Source organism: Salmo salar, chromosome 16 (assembly GCF_965601325.2).
Source record: "Salmo salar chromosome 16, fSalSal1, whole genome shotgun sequence".
Taxonomy (NCBI): Eukaryota; Metazoa; Chordata; class Actinopteri; order Salmoniformes; family Salmonidae; genus Salmo; species Salmo salar.
In genome coordinates, this window is record NC_138306.1 from 88,790,001 (window position 1) to 88,805,175 (window position 15,175).

The 15,175-nt window shown below is 47.3% G+C and overlaps 1 protein-coding gene across 1 annotated transcript in view; it reads right to left on the reverse strand.

Annotated features, from left to right (window-relative positions):
- Positions 1 to 1,344, reverse strand: part of LOC106593842 (growth arrest-specific 6) — a 28,358-nt gene extending 27,014 nt beyond the window's left edge. The window contains exons 1-2 of the mRNA XM_082963179.1: positions 1,325 to 1,344; positions 549 to 611 (exon numbers count right to left, since the gene is read on the reverse strand). Of these exons, the coding sequence (XP_082819305.1) occupies positions 549 to 606 (58 nt within the window). The 5' untranslated portion in view covers positions 607 to 611; positions 1,325 to 1,344. The remainder of the gene's footprint in view (positions 1 to 548; positions 612 to 1,324) is intronic.
- Positions 1,345 to 15,175: the final 13,831 nt, after the last annotated feature.

A 15,175-nucleotide genomic window follows, 5' to 3' on the forward strand; every position in this document is an offset into this window, starting at 1 on the left:
AGGAGAGAGAGAATGAGAGAGGAGAGAGAGAGAGTGAATGAGAGAGGAGAGGAGAGGAGAGGAGAGGGAGAATGAGAGAGGAGAGAGAATGAGAGAGAATGAGAGAGAATGAGAGAGAATAGAGAGAGAATAGAGAGAATAGAGAGAGGAGAGAATGAGAGAATGAGAGAGGAAGAGGAAGAGGGAGAGGGAGAGGGAGAGGGAGAGGGAGAGAATGAGAGAGGAGAGAGAGAATGAGAGGAGAGAGAGAGAATGAGAGAGGAGAGAGAGAATGAGAGAAGAGAGAGAGCGAGAGTGAATGAGAGAGAGAATGAGAGAAGAGAGAGAGAGAGAGAGTGAATGAGAGAGAAGAGAGAGAGAGTGATAGAAAGAGGTGTGAAATAAAAGTGGAGTAGAGAGACAGAGAGAGAGAGATAAAGAGGTGTGAAATAAAAGTGGAGTAGAGAGACAGAGAGAGAGGAGCTACATGTTCATATCTACTGTACGTGAGTCAGTTTGTCTGTCCACAGCTCTAGTCAGGAGGACAGACAGACAGACGAGGAACTCACTGTGAACACAGGTGATCAGGTCTTGTTTCTTCTTGTCCGTGTCTCCGAACTTCTCCATGCACGCTAATCAGAGAGACAGGGCAGAGAGAGACAGGCCAGACAGAGGGAGCGAGACAGGCCAGACAGAGGGAGCGAGACAGGCCAGACAGAGAGCGCGAGACAGGCCAGACAGAGAGCGCGAGACAGGCCAGACAGAGAGCGCGAGACAGGCCAGACAGAGGGAGCGAGACAGGCCAGACAGAGGGAGCGAGACAGGCCAGACAGAGGGAGCGAGACAGGCCAGACAGAGAGCGCGAGACAGGCCAGACAGAGGGAGCGCGAGACAGGCCAGACAGAGGGAGCGCGAGACAGGCCAGACAGAGGGAGCGAGACAGGCCAGACAGAGGGAGCGAGACAGGCCAGACAGAGGGAGCGAGACAGGCCAGACAGAGGGAGCGAGACAGGCCAGACAGAGGGAGCGAGACAGGCCAGACAGAGGGAGCGAGACAGGCCAGACAGAGGGAGCGAGACAGGCCAGACAGAGAGAGCGAGACAGGCCAGACAGAGAGAGCGAGACAGGCCAGACAGAGAGAGCGAGACAGGCCAGACAGAGAGAGCGAGACAGGCCAGACAGAGAGAGCGAGACAGGCCAGACAGAGAGAGCGAGACAGGCCAGACAGAGAGAGAGACAGGCCAGACAGAAAATAGTTCAACACCATACAACAGATGCTAATATCCTAATCAAGTAATAACAATCTCACAATGCTGAAGAGGTTGGGAACAGGAACCAAACTTACCTAAGTACTTTGGAAAGAAGTAGTCCTGAAGGAGAGAGAACAGAAGGAGAGAGGCTGTTAGTGATGTTTGATAACAGTCTATTCTTAACACTATGAGGTCTAACATGACAGATTGAGACTAAATGTATGTCTGATGATAGATATGCATCATGTCATCTCATGTTAACGGGGTGTGGCACCACACAGACTAGTAGCCCCTCCAGGGCTTCCTGGGAACGTTCTACATGTGTCAACATTCTACAACTCTCTCTCCTGCAGAATAGCCCGAGTGCCAGTCTGTTTGTGCTATTATGAAACTCCTTGTCACTCGTTAGCATGTGTTTGGTTTCACTATGACAGCAATGGAGTTAGCTAGAGCACAAACAGTTCTGGGACCGAGCTGCCTGCCTTCCTTCCTGCCTACCTACCTGCCTGCCTGCCTTCCTTTCTACCTGCCTGCCTTCCTTTCTACCTGCCTGCCTACCGTCCTACCTACCTGCCTGCCTGCCTACCGTCCTACCTGCCTGCCTGCCTACCGTCCTACCTGCCTGCCTGCCTGCCTGCCTTCCTTTCTACCTGCCTGCCTTCCTTTCTACCTGCCTGCCTACCGTCCTACCTGCCTGCCTACCGTCCTACCTGCCTGCCTGCCTACCGTCCTACCTGCCTGCCTGCCTTCCTTCCTACCTACCTGCCTGCCTACCGTCCTACCTCCCTGCCTGCCTTCCTTCCTACCTACCTGCCTGCCTGCCTTCCTTTCTACCTGCCTGCCTGCCTACCGTCCTACCTGCCTGCCTACCGTCCTACCTCCCTACCGTCCTACCTGCCTGCCTGCCTACTGTCCTACCTGCCTGCCTACCGTCCTACCTGCCTACCTACCTGCCTGCCTGCCTTCCTTTCTACCTGCCTGCCTGCCTACCTACCTACCTGCCTTCCTTTCTACCTGCCTGCCTACCGTCCTACCTGCCTGCCTACCGTCCTACCTCCCTGCCTGCCTACCGTCCTACCTCCCTGCCTGCCTACCGTCCTACCTCCCTGCCTGCCTACCGTCCTACCTCCCTGCCTGCCTACCGTCCTACCTCCCTGCCTGCCTGCCTTCCTACCTGCCTGCCTGCCTGCCTTCCGTCCTACCTGCCTGCCTTCCGTCCTACCTGCCTGCCTTCCGTCCTACCTGCCTGCCTTCCGTCCTACCTGCCTGCCTTCCGTCCTACCTGCCTGCCTTCCGTCCTACCTGCCTGCCTTCCGTCCTACCTGCCTGCCTACAGTACATGGAGGTAACTGGGGAAAGTTAAAATTAGAACAAGACTTGATGGGACAATGACATGGTTCTCCAGAGAGTTGTGCTGCACTGAAAGATGAAGAACAGTACATGAAATGGAGGGTGATTTAGATAAGAGACTCCTGACTGTGTGTAGTTCTACTGAGACACTTGTAAAACTACATTATCCTTCTACATCTAATCTCATTCTACAGAGACAGTGTGATAGAGGGAGGGGGAACAGGCAGAAACTTTCCAACTACTGCAGAGAGAGAGACTAAGGCTGCAATTGAAGACTCTTCGTTGCTAGGGAGACTAGGTTAGGGGTATGGTAACCAGGAACACTCCCTCTGCAGAGCCAGGGAACTGCAGCGATGTGAGAGAACTGCAGAGTCAGAGATAGGCACGTTTAGAATGAATAATGGATCTGTGAATGAGGCTGCAGTCCTGTCACGATACAACCCCCCGATCTCACCACCACTAGTACCACATACATCCTCCTCTCTGATCCCATTACAAACCCCCCGATCTCACCACCACTAGTACATCCTCCTCTCTGATCCCATTACAAACCCCCCCGATCTCACCACCACTAGTACCACGTCATCCTCCTCTCTGATCCCATTACAAACCCCCCGATCTCACCACCACTAGTACATCCTCCTCTCTGATCCCATTACAAACCCCCCGATCTCACCACCACTAGTACATCCTCCTCTCTGATCCCATTATAAACCCCCCCGATCTCACCACCACTAGTACATCCTCCTCTCTGATCCCATTACAAACCCCCCGATCTCACCACCACTAGTACATCCTCCTCTCTGATCCCATTACAAACCCCCCGATCTCACCACCACTAGTACATCCTCCTCTCTGATCCCATTACAAACCCCCCGATCTCACCACCACTAGTACATCCTCCTCTCTGATCCCATTACAAACCCCCCGATCTCACCACCACTAGTACATCCTCCTCTCTGATCCCATTACAAACCCCCCGATCTCACCACCACTAGTACATCCTCCTCTCTGATCCCATTACAAACCCCCCGATCTCACCACCACTAGTACATCCTCCTCTCTGATCCCATTACAAACCCCCCGATCTCACCACCACTAGTACATCCTCCTCTCTGATCCCATTACAAACCCCCCGATCTCACCACCACTAGTACATCCTCCTCTCTGATCCCATTATAACCCCCCCGATCTCAACACCACTAGTACCACGTACATCCTCCTCTCTGATCCTGGGTTCAAACCCCCCCTCTCATCCTATGCACACACACCTCTCTCTGAGCCCATTACAAACCCTCTCACCCTGATGCACCTCTCTCCACTTTCACCCCAGCTCTTACCTCACAAAAACATGTTTTTCTTATAACAATATATATATGGACAACATTTACGATCAGCATTAAGCCTGTTTAATATGATAATCTACATATTGTCTACTTCCCAAAGGACACTGACCAAGGCAGAATTATACTGGATGTCCCCATGGGCCCTGGTCAAAAGTAGTGCACTGTATAGGGAATAGGGAGGCATTTGGGATGTAGAATTATTAATAGCATGGATGTTGGAGGCTGCTCAACACATTCATGAAGCTAGCTGGCAGAACCTAGACCTAATGTATATATCCCTAAGGGGATAGGAGCCCTTTGTGACAGGCACATGTCAGATTAAAACCTGTGTGTGAGCGCATTGTTGCTCTGTCTGGAATTCATGTGATTAAAACACATTCCCCCTAGTCACCTTCCATCCGCTTACTGTAAGCAGCCTCCCCGAGGACCAATCAAAAACACAGCAGTACAGCACTCATTAGTATAATCACTCCCATGTATGATCCCATCACGCAGAAGCAGGATCATTTACATAATCACAAACCTTACAGTAGTATGCAAATGTACATAAATGTACATAATCTGGCATGTTCCCCATAGCCCAATGTGCTAGTTGAATACTGTTGAATACTGTGCAGGGGTACGAGCTATTTGAGATAGATATGTACAGTGGTAAAGGTTTACAAGGTAAAGCGACTAGGCATCAGGATAGATCCGAAAAATTTACACAAGTCAAAAAGAAAACAAAGAGGATGTCCTTTCCAGAAGAGAGAGAGGTGTGTGTCTGTCTGTGTGTGTGTCTGTGTGTGTGTGTGTGTGTATGTGTCTGTGTGTGTGTGTGTATGTGTATGTGTATGTGTATGTGTGTGTGTGTGTGTGTGTGTGTGGACTAGTGAGTGTTCGCCTGTAATTAGTCATATCAATATTTTGGAACTTGAACACTATACACAGAATCGTTATGTTATAAACAACTAGGCTATAGGATCAGTCATTACAGCAAAACAAATCCATGAGCTTGAATACAGTGAATGTAGATTTTGCTGTGAAATGCTTGCTTATGAACCCAACCTGACCATGCAGAGTAAAACACATTAAAACAGTAACTCAAGAGGAATGAAATACACAACAATGTGTAGCTATATACAGGGAGTACCAGTACCAGATCAATGTGGAGCTATATACATGGAGTACCAGTACCAGATCAATGTGCAAGGGTACGAGCTATTTGAGGTAGATATGTACAGTGGTAAAGGTTTACAAGGTAAAGTGACTACATTTACATTTACATTTAAGTCATTTAGCAGACGCTCTTATCCAGAGCGACTTACAAAATGGTGCATTCACCTTATGATATCCAGTGGAACAACCACTTTACAATAGTGCATCTAAATATTTTAAGGGGGGGGGGGGGGGGGGGTTTAGAAGGATTACTTTATCCTATCCTAGGTATTCCTTAAAGAGGTGGGGTTTCAGGTGTCTCCGGAAGGTGGTGATTGACTCCGCTGTCCTGGCGTCGTGAGGGAGCTTGTTCCACCATTGGGGTGCCAGAGCAGCGAACAGTTTTGACTGGGCTGAGCGGGAACTGTGCTTCCTCAGAGGTAGGGAGGCCAGCAGGCCAGTGGTGGATGAACGCAGTGCCCTTGTTTGGGTGTAGGGCCTGATCAGAGCCTGAAGGTATGGAGGTGCCGTTCCCTTCACAGCTCCGTAGGCAATCACCATGGTCTTGTAGCGGATGCGAGCTTCAACTGGAAGCCAGTGGAGAGAGCGGAGGAGCGGGGTGACGTGAGAGAACTTGGGAAGGTTGAACACCAGACGGGCTGCGGCGTTCTGGATGAGTTGTAGGGGTTTAATGGCACAGGCAGGGAGCCCAGCCAACAGCGAGTTGCAGTAATCCAGACGGGAGATGACAAGTGCCTGGATTAGGACCTGCGCCGCTTCCTGTGTGAGGCAGGGTCGTACTCTGCGAATGTTGTAGAGCATGAACCTACAGGATCGGGTCACCGGCTTGATGTTAGTGGAGAACGACAGGGTGTTGTCCAGGATCACGCCAAGGTTCTTAGCACTCTGGGAGGAGGACACAAGGGAGTTGTCAACCGTGATGGCGAGATCATGGAACGGGCAGTCCTTCCCCGGGAGGAAGAGCAGCTCCGTCTTGCCGAGGTTCAGCTTGAGCTGGTGATCCGTCATCCACACTGATATGTCTGACAGACATGCAGAGATGCGATTCGCCGCCTGGTTATCAGAAGGGGGAAAGGAGAAGATTAATTGTGTGTCGTCTGCATAGCAATGATAGGAGAGACCATGTGAGGATATGACAGAGCCAAGTGACTTGGTGTATAGCGAGAATAGGAGAGGGCCTAGAACAGAGCCCTGGGGGACACCAGTGGTGAGAGCGCATGGTGCGGAGACAGATTCTCGCCACACCACCTGGTAGGAGCGACCTGTCAGGTAGGACGCAATCCAAGCGTGGGCCGCGCCGGAGATGCCCAACTCGGAGAGGGTGGAGAGGAGGATCTGATGGTTCACAGTATCAAAGGCAGCAGATAGGTCTAGAAGGATGAGAGCAGAGGAGAGAGAGTTAGCTTTAGCAGTGCGGAGAGCCTCCGTGACACAGAGAAGAGCAGTCTCAGTTGAATGCCCAGTCTTGAAACCTGACTGATTAGGATCAAGAAGGTCATTCTGAGAGAGATAGCAGGAGAGCTGGCCAAGGACGGCACGTTCAAGAGTTTTGGAGAGAAAAGAAAGAAGGGATACTGGTCTGTAGTTGTTGACATCGGAGGATCGAGTGTAGGTTTTTTCAGAAGGGGTGCAACTCTCGCTCTCTTGAAGACGGAAGGGACGTAGCCAGCCAGACTAGGCATCAGGATAGATACTAATAAGAAAAAAACTATGAACAGAGTAGCAGCAGCGTATCATGAGTGTAAAAGTGTGTTTGTATGTATGTTTGAGTTGTCGGTATGTGTGTGTGTGTGTGTGTGTGTGTGTGTGTGTGTGTGTGTGTGTGTGTGTGTGTGTGTGTGTGTGTGTGCAATTAATTAACTATTTATCAGTCTAATGGCTCGAGGGTAGAAACTATCTGGTAGCCTGTTGGTCCAAGAGCTGATACTCCGGTACCATTTGCTGGACGGTAGCAGAGTGAACTCTCTATGGCTTGAAGTTTGGGGCCTTTCTCTGACACGCCTGATATAGACGTCTTGGATGGCAGGGAGCTCGGCCCCGGCGATGTACTCGACTGTTGGCACTACCCTCGTAGTGCTTTGTGGTCGAGAGCAGTACATTTGCCATACCAAGCTGTGATGCAGCCAGTCAAGATGCTCTCGGTCGTGCAGCTGTAGAACATTTTGAGGATCCGATGGCCCATGCCAAATCTTTTCATCTTTTGAGGGGGAAGAGGCACAGTCATGCCCTCTTCATGACTGTGTGGGTGTATGTGGACCATGTTAAGTCCTGAGTTATGTGGATGCCAAGGAACTTGTAACTCTCAACCTGCTCCACTACAGCCCTGTCAATGTGAATGGGGGTGTGCTCTCCCCTCTTTCTCCTGTAGTCCACGATCAGCTCCTTGATCTTACTGACGTTGAGGGAGAGGTTGTTGTCCTGGCACCACACTGCTAAATCCATAACCTCCTCCCAGTAGGCTGTCTCATTGCCGTCGGTGATCAGGCCTACCACTGTCGTGTCGTCAGAGAACTTGCTGATGGTGTTGGAGTTGTGCCTGGCCATGCGGTTGTAGGTGAACAGAGAGTACAGGAGGGGACTAAGCACACACCCCTAAGAGGCCCCCGTGTTGAGGATCAGTGTGGCAGTGGTGTTGTTGCCTACCCTCACCACCTAGGGCCAGCCCGTCAGGAAGTCCAGGATCCAGTTGAAGAGGGAGGTGTTCAGTCCCAGGGTCCCCAGCTTGGTGATGAGCTTGGAGGGGACTATGATGTTGAACGCTGAGCTGCAGTCTATGAACAGCATTCTCACATAGTTATTTCCCCTCTTGTCCAGGTGGGAGAGGGCAGTGTGAAGTGCAATGGAGATTGCGTCATCTGTGGATCTGTAGGGGGCGGTATGCAAATTGGAGTGGGTCCAGGGTGTCTGTGATGATGGTGTAGATGTGTGACATGACCAGCCTTTCAAAGCACTTAATAATTACAGTCATTTAGGCAGGTTACCATGGAGTTCATGGGAACAGGGACAAATGGTGGTCAGCTTGAAAAAAATGTGGGGATTATAGACTGGGACAAGGACAGATTGAAAATATCAGTGAAGACACTTGCCAGCTGGTCTGCCCATGCTTTGAGAACACGCCCTAGAGTTCCATCTGGCCCGGCGGCCTTGCGATTTGAAAATTGAGGTCGAAGGTTAGTAACTGTCGATCTGATGTCCAGTAGTGCTTGGCGGTCATATGTGATAATAGTATGAACTCCATGTACAAGAAAAGTAAAGATGAACATAAAAAAAAAGTCACAAACTAGCAAAATCGGTTTGGAACTCATAAGATGTTGCCGTTCTCCGTCTGTGCCATCTGTATAGTTAATGTTACACCTGAGACTCACAAGGTTGATCAGATGTCACTTGTAACACATTTTAACCACATAGCAGTTGGGTATGTTTTACAGGACGCTCGCTGCAAAGAATGTATTGATTACATTCCAAGCTGTGAGGGGGGGGGGGGGGGGTCGACCAAGGTTTACAGTGCATTCAGAAAGTATTTAGACCCCTTGACTATTTCCACATGTTGTTACGTTACAGCCTTATTCCAAAATGGATTACATTCATTTTTTCCCTCAATCTACACACAATACCTCATAATGACAAAGCAAAAACTGGATTTTCGAAGTGTTTGCAAATGTATTACAAATAGAAAACAGAAATACCTTATTGAGATACAGTTGAAGTCAGAAGTTTACACACACTTAGGTTGGAGTCATTAAAACTTGTTTTTCAACCACTCCCCAAATGTATTGTTAACAAACTATAGTTTTGGCAAGTCGGTTAGGACATCTACTTTGTGCATGACACAAGTAATTTTTCCAACAATTGTTTACAGACAGATTATTTCACTTATAATTCACTGTATCACAATTCCAATGGGTCAGAAGTTTACATACACTAAATTGACAGTGCCTTTAAACAGCTTGGAAAATTCCAGAAAATGATGTCATGGCTTTAGAAGCTTCTGATAGGCTAATTGACATCATTTGAGTCAATTGGAGGTGTACCTGTGGATGTATTTGAAGGCCTACCTTCAAACTCAGTGCCTCTTTGCTTGACATCATCAAAAGAAATCAGCCAAAACCTCAGAACAAAATTATAGACCTCCACAACTCTGGTTTATCCTTGGGAGCAATTTCCAAACTCCTGAAGGTACCACGTTCATCAAATCAAATGTATTTATATAGCCCTTCTTACATCAGCTGATATCTCAAAGTGCTGTACAGAAATCCAGCCTAAAACCCCAAACAGCAAGCAATGCAGGTGTAGAAGCACGGTGGCTAGGAAAAACTCCCTAGAAAGGCCAAAACCTAGGAAGAAACCTAGAGAGGAACCAGGCTATGAGGGGTGGCCAGTCCTCTTCTGGCTGTGCCGGGTGGAGATTATAACAGAACATGGCCAAGATGTTCAAATGTTCATAAATGACGAGCATGGTCAAATAATAATAATCACAGTAGTTGTCAAGGGTGCAACAAGTAAGCACCTCAAGAGGAAATGTCAGTTGGCTTTTCATAGCCGCTCCTGCTGTCTCTAGAGAGTTGAAAACAGCAGGTCTGGGACAGGTAGCACGTCCAGTGAACAAGTCAGGGTTCCATAGCCGCAGGCAGAACAGTTGAAACTGGAGCAGCAGCACGGCCAGGTGGACTGGGGACAGCAAGGAGTCATCATGCCAGGTAGTCCTGAGGCATGGTCCTAGGGCTCAGGTCCTCCGAGAGAGAGAGAAAAAAAGAAAGAAAGAAAGAAAGAAAGAAAGAAAGAAAGAAAGAAAGAAAGAAAGAAAGAGAGGATTAGAGAGAGCATACTTAAATTCACACAGAACACCGGATAAGACAGGAGAAATACTCCAGATATAACAGACTGACCCTAGCCCCCCGACACATAAACTACTGCAGCATAAATACTGGAGGCTGAGACAGGAGGGGTCAGGAGACACTGTGGCCCCAACGATGATACCCCCGGACAGGGCCAAACAGGCAGGATATAACCCCACCCACTTTGCCAAAGCACAGCACCCACACCACTAGAGGGATATCTTCAACCACCAACTTACCATCCTGAGACAAGGCCGAGTATAGCCCACAAAGATCTCCGCCACGGCACAACCCAAGGGGGGGCGCCAACCTAGACAGGAAGACCACGTCAGTGACTCAACCCACTCAAGTGACGCACCCCTCCTAGGGACGGCATGGAAGAACACCAATAAGCCAGTGACTCAGCCCCTGTAATAGGGTTAGAGGGAGAGAATCCCAGTAGAGAGAGGGGAACCAGCCAGGCAGAGACAGCAAGGGCGGTTTGTTGCTCCAGAGCCTTTCCGTTCACCTTCACACTCCTGGGCCAGACTATACTCAATCATTTGACCTACTGAAGAGATGAGTCTTCAGTAAAGACTTAAAGGTTGAGACCGAGTCTGCGTCTCTCACATGGGTAGGCAGACCATTCCATAAAAATTGAGCTCTATAGGAGAAAGCCCTGCCTGCAGCTGTTTGCTTAGAAATTCTAGGGACAATTAGGAGGCCTGCGTCTTGTAACCGTAGCGTATGTGTAGGTATGTACGGCAGGACCAAATCGGAAAGATAGGTAGGAGCAAGCCCATGTAATGCTTTGTAGGTTAGCAGTAAAACCTTGAAATCAGCCCTTGCCTTAACAGGAAGCCAGTGTAGGGAGGCTAGCACTGGAGTAATATGATACATTTTTTTGGTTCTAGTCAGGATTCTAGCAGCCGTATTTAGCACTAACTGAAGTTTATTTAGTGCTTTATCCAGGTAGCCGGAAAGTAGAGCATTGCAGTAGTCTAACCTAGAAGTAACAAAAGCATGGATTAATTTTTCTGCATCATTTTTGGACAGAAAGTTTGTGATTTTTGTAATGTTACGTAGATGGAAAAAAGCTGTCCTTGAAACAGTCTTGATATGTTCGTCAAAAGAGAGATCAAGGTCCAGAGTAACGCCGAGGTCCTTCACAGTTTTATTTGAGACGACTGTACAACCATCAAGATCAAGATTAATTGTCAGATTCAACAGAAGATCTTTTTGTTTCTTGGGACCTAGAACAAGCATTTCTGTTTTGTCCGAGTTTAAAAGTAGAAAGTTTGCAGCCCATCCACTTCCTTATGTCTGAAACACAGGCTTCTAGCGAGGGCAATTTTGGGGCTTCACCATGTTTCATTGAAATGTACAGCTGTGTGTCATCGGCATAGCAGTGAAAGTTAACATTATGTTTTCAAATGACATCCCCAAGAGGTAAAATATATAGTGAAAACAATAGTGGTCCTAAAACGGAACCTCGAGGAACACCAAAATTTACAGTTGATTTGTCAGAGGACAAACCATTCACAAAGACAAACTGATATCTTTCCGACAGAAAAGATCTAAACCAGGCCAGAACTTGTCCGTGTAGACCAATTTGGGTTTCCAATCTCTCCAAAAGAATGTGGTGATCGATGGTATCAAAAGCAGCACTAAGGTCTAGAAGCACGAGGACAGATGCAGAGCCTCGGTCTGACGCCATTAAAAGGTAATTTACCACCTTCACAAGTGCAGTCTCAGGGGTATGACGGGGTCTAAAACCAGACTGAAGCATTTCGTATACATTGTTTGTCTTCAGGAAGGCAGTGAGTTGCTGCGCAACAGCTTTTTCAAAAAATTTGAGAGGAATGGAAGATTCGATATAGGCCGATAGTTTTTTATATTTTCTGGGTCAAGGTTTGGCTTTTTCAAGAGAGGCTTTATTACTGCCACTTTTAATGAGTTTGGTACACATCCAGTGGATAGAGAGCCGTTTATTATGTTCAACATAGGAGGGCCAAGCACAAGAAACAGCTCTTTCAGTAGTTTAGTTGGAATAGGGTGCAGCTTGAAGGTTTAGAGGCCATGATTATTTTCATCATTGTGTCAAGAGATATATTACTAAAACACTTGAGTGTCTCCCTTGATCCTAGGTCCTGGCAGAGTTGTGCAGACTCAGGACAACTGAGCTTTGGAGGAATACACAGATTTAACGAGGAGTCCGTAATTTGCTTTCTAATGATCATGATCTTTTCCTCAAAGAAGTTCATGAATGTATTACTACTGAAGTGAAAGCCATCCTCTCTTGGGGAATGCTGCTTTTTAGTTAGCTTTGCGACAGTATCAAAAATAAATTTCGGATTGTTCTTATTTTCCTCAATTAAGTTGGAAAAATAGGATGATTGAGCAGCAGTGAGGGCTCTTCGATACTGCACGGTACTGTCTTTCCAAGCTAGTCGGAAGACTTCCAGTTTGGTATGGCGTCATTTCCGTTCCAATTTTCTGGAAGCTTGCTTCAGAGCTCGTGTATTTTCTGTATACCAGGGAGCTAGTTTCTTATGACAAATGTTTTTAGGGGTGCAACTGCATCTAGGGTATTGTGCAAGTTTAAATTGAGTTCCTCAGTGAGGTGGTTAACTGATTTTTGTCCTCTGACGTCCTTGGGTAGGCAGAGGGAGTCTGGAAGGACATCAAGGAATTGTTGGGTTGTCTGAGAATTTATAGCACGACTTTTGATGCTCCTTGGTTGGGGTCTGAGCAGATTATTTGTTGCGATTGCAAACGTAATAAAATGGTGGTCCGATAGTCCAGGATTATGAGGAAAAACATTAAGATCCACAACATTTGTTCCATGGGACAAAACTAGGTCCAGAGTATGACTGTGGCAGTGAGTAGGTCCAGAGACATGTTGGACAAAACCCACTGAGTATGATGGTTCCGAAAGCCTTTTGGGAGTGGGTCTGTGGACTTTTCCATGTGAATATTAAAGTCACCAAAAATGTGAATATTATCTGCTATGACTACAATGTCCAATAGGAATTCAGGGAACTCAGTGAGGAACACTGTATATGGCCCAGGAGGCCTGTAAACAGTAGCTATAAAAAGTGATTGAGTAGGCTGCATAGATTTCATGACGAGAAGCTCAAAAGACGAAAATGTAGTTTTTTTTTGTAAATTGAAATTTGCTATCGTAAATATTAGCAACACCTCCGCATTTGCGGGATGCATGGGGGATATCGTCACTAGTGTAACCAGAAGGTGAGGCCTCATTTAACACAGTAAATTCATCAGGCTTAAGCCATGTTTCAGTCAGGCCAATCACATCAAGATTATGATCAGTGATTAGTTCACTGACTGTAACTGCCTTTGAAGTGAGGGATCTAACATTAAGTAGCCCTATTTTGAGATGTGAGGTATCACAATCTCTTTCAATAATGGCAGGAATGGAGGAGGTCTTTAATCTAATGAGATTGCTAAGGCGAACACCGCCATGTTTAGTTTTGCCCAACCTAGGTCGAGGCACAGACACGGTCTCAATGGGGATAGCTGAGCTGACTACACTGACTGTGCTAGCGGCAGACTCCACTAAGCTGGCAGGCTGGCTAACAGCCTGCTGCCTGGCCTGCACCCTATTTCATTGTGGAGCTAGGGGAGTTAGAGCCCTGTCTATGTTCGTAGATAAGATGAGAGCACCCCTCCAGCTAGGATGGAGTCCGTCACTCCTCAACAAGCCAGGCTTGGTCCTATTTGTGGGTGAGTCCCAAAAAGAGGGCCAATTATCTACAAATTCTACCTTTTGGGAGGGGCAGAAAACAGTTTTCAACAAGCGATTGAGTTGTGAGACTCTGCTGTAGAGCTCATCACTCCCCCTAACTGGGAGGGGGCCAGAGACAATTACTCGATGCTGACACATCTTTCTAGCTGATTTACACGCTGAAGCTATGCTGCGGTTGGTGACCTCTGACTGTTTCATCCTAACATCGTTGATGCCGACGTTCATCTGTACAAACAATAGTGCGCAAGTATTAACACCATGGGACCACACAGCCGTCATACCGCTCAGGAAGGAGACGTGTTCTGTCTCCTAGAGATTAACATACTTTGGTGCGAAAAGTGCAAATCAATCCCAGAACAACAGCAAAGGACCTTGTGAAGATGCTGGAGGAAACAGGTACAAAAGTATCTATATCCACAGTCAAACGAGTCTTATATCAACATAACCTGAAAGGCCGCTCAGCAAGGAAGAAGCCACTGCTCCAAAACCGCCAAAAAAAGCCAGACTACGGTTTGCAACTGCACATTGGGACAAAGATCGTACTTTTTGGAGAAATGTCCTCTGGTCTGATGAAACAAAAATAGAACTGTTTGGCCATAATGACCATCGTTATGTTTGGAGGAAAAAGGGGGAGGCTTGCAAGCTGAACAACACCATCCCAACCGTGAAGCACAGGGGTGGCAGCATCATGTTGTGGGGGTGCTTTGCTGCAGGAGGGACTGGTGCACTTCACAAAATAGATGGCATCATGAGGATGGAAAATGATGTAGATATATTGAAGCAACATCAAGACATCAGTCAGGAAGTTAAGGCTTGATCGCAAATGGGTCTTCCAAATGGACAGTGACCCCAAGCATACTTCCAAAGTTGTGGCAAAAAAGGCTTAAGGACAACAAAGTCAAGGTATTGGAGTGGCCATCACAAAGCCCTGACCTCAATCCCATAGAAAATGTGTGGGCAGAACTGAAAAAGCATGTGCGAGCAAGGAGGCCTACAAACCTGACTCCGTTACACCAGCTCTGTCAGGTGGAATGGGCCAAAATTCACCCAACTTATTCTGGGAAGGTTGTGGAAGGCTACCCAAAATGTTTGACCCAAGTTAAATGATTTAAAGGCAATGCTACCAAATACTAATTTAGTGTATGTAAACTTCTGACCCACTGGGAATGTGATGAAAGAAATAAAATCTGAAATAAATCATTCTCTCTACTATTATTCTGACATTTCACATTCTAAAAATAAAGTGGTGATCCTAACTGACCTAAAACAGGGAATTTTTACTTGGATTAAATGTCAGGAATTGTGAAAAACGGAGTTTAAATGTATTTGGCTAAGGTGTATGTAAACTTCCAACTTCAACTGTAAGTAATCAGACCCTTTGCTATGAGACTCAAAATTGAAGTCAGGTGCATCTTGTTTCCAACTTGATTGGAGTCCACCTGTGGTAAATTCTTTTTGATTGGACAGATTTCGGAAAGGCACAAACCTGCCTTTATAAGGTCCCACAGT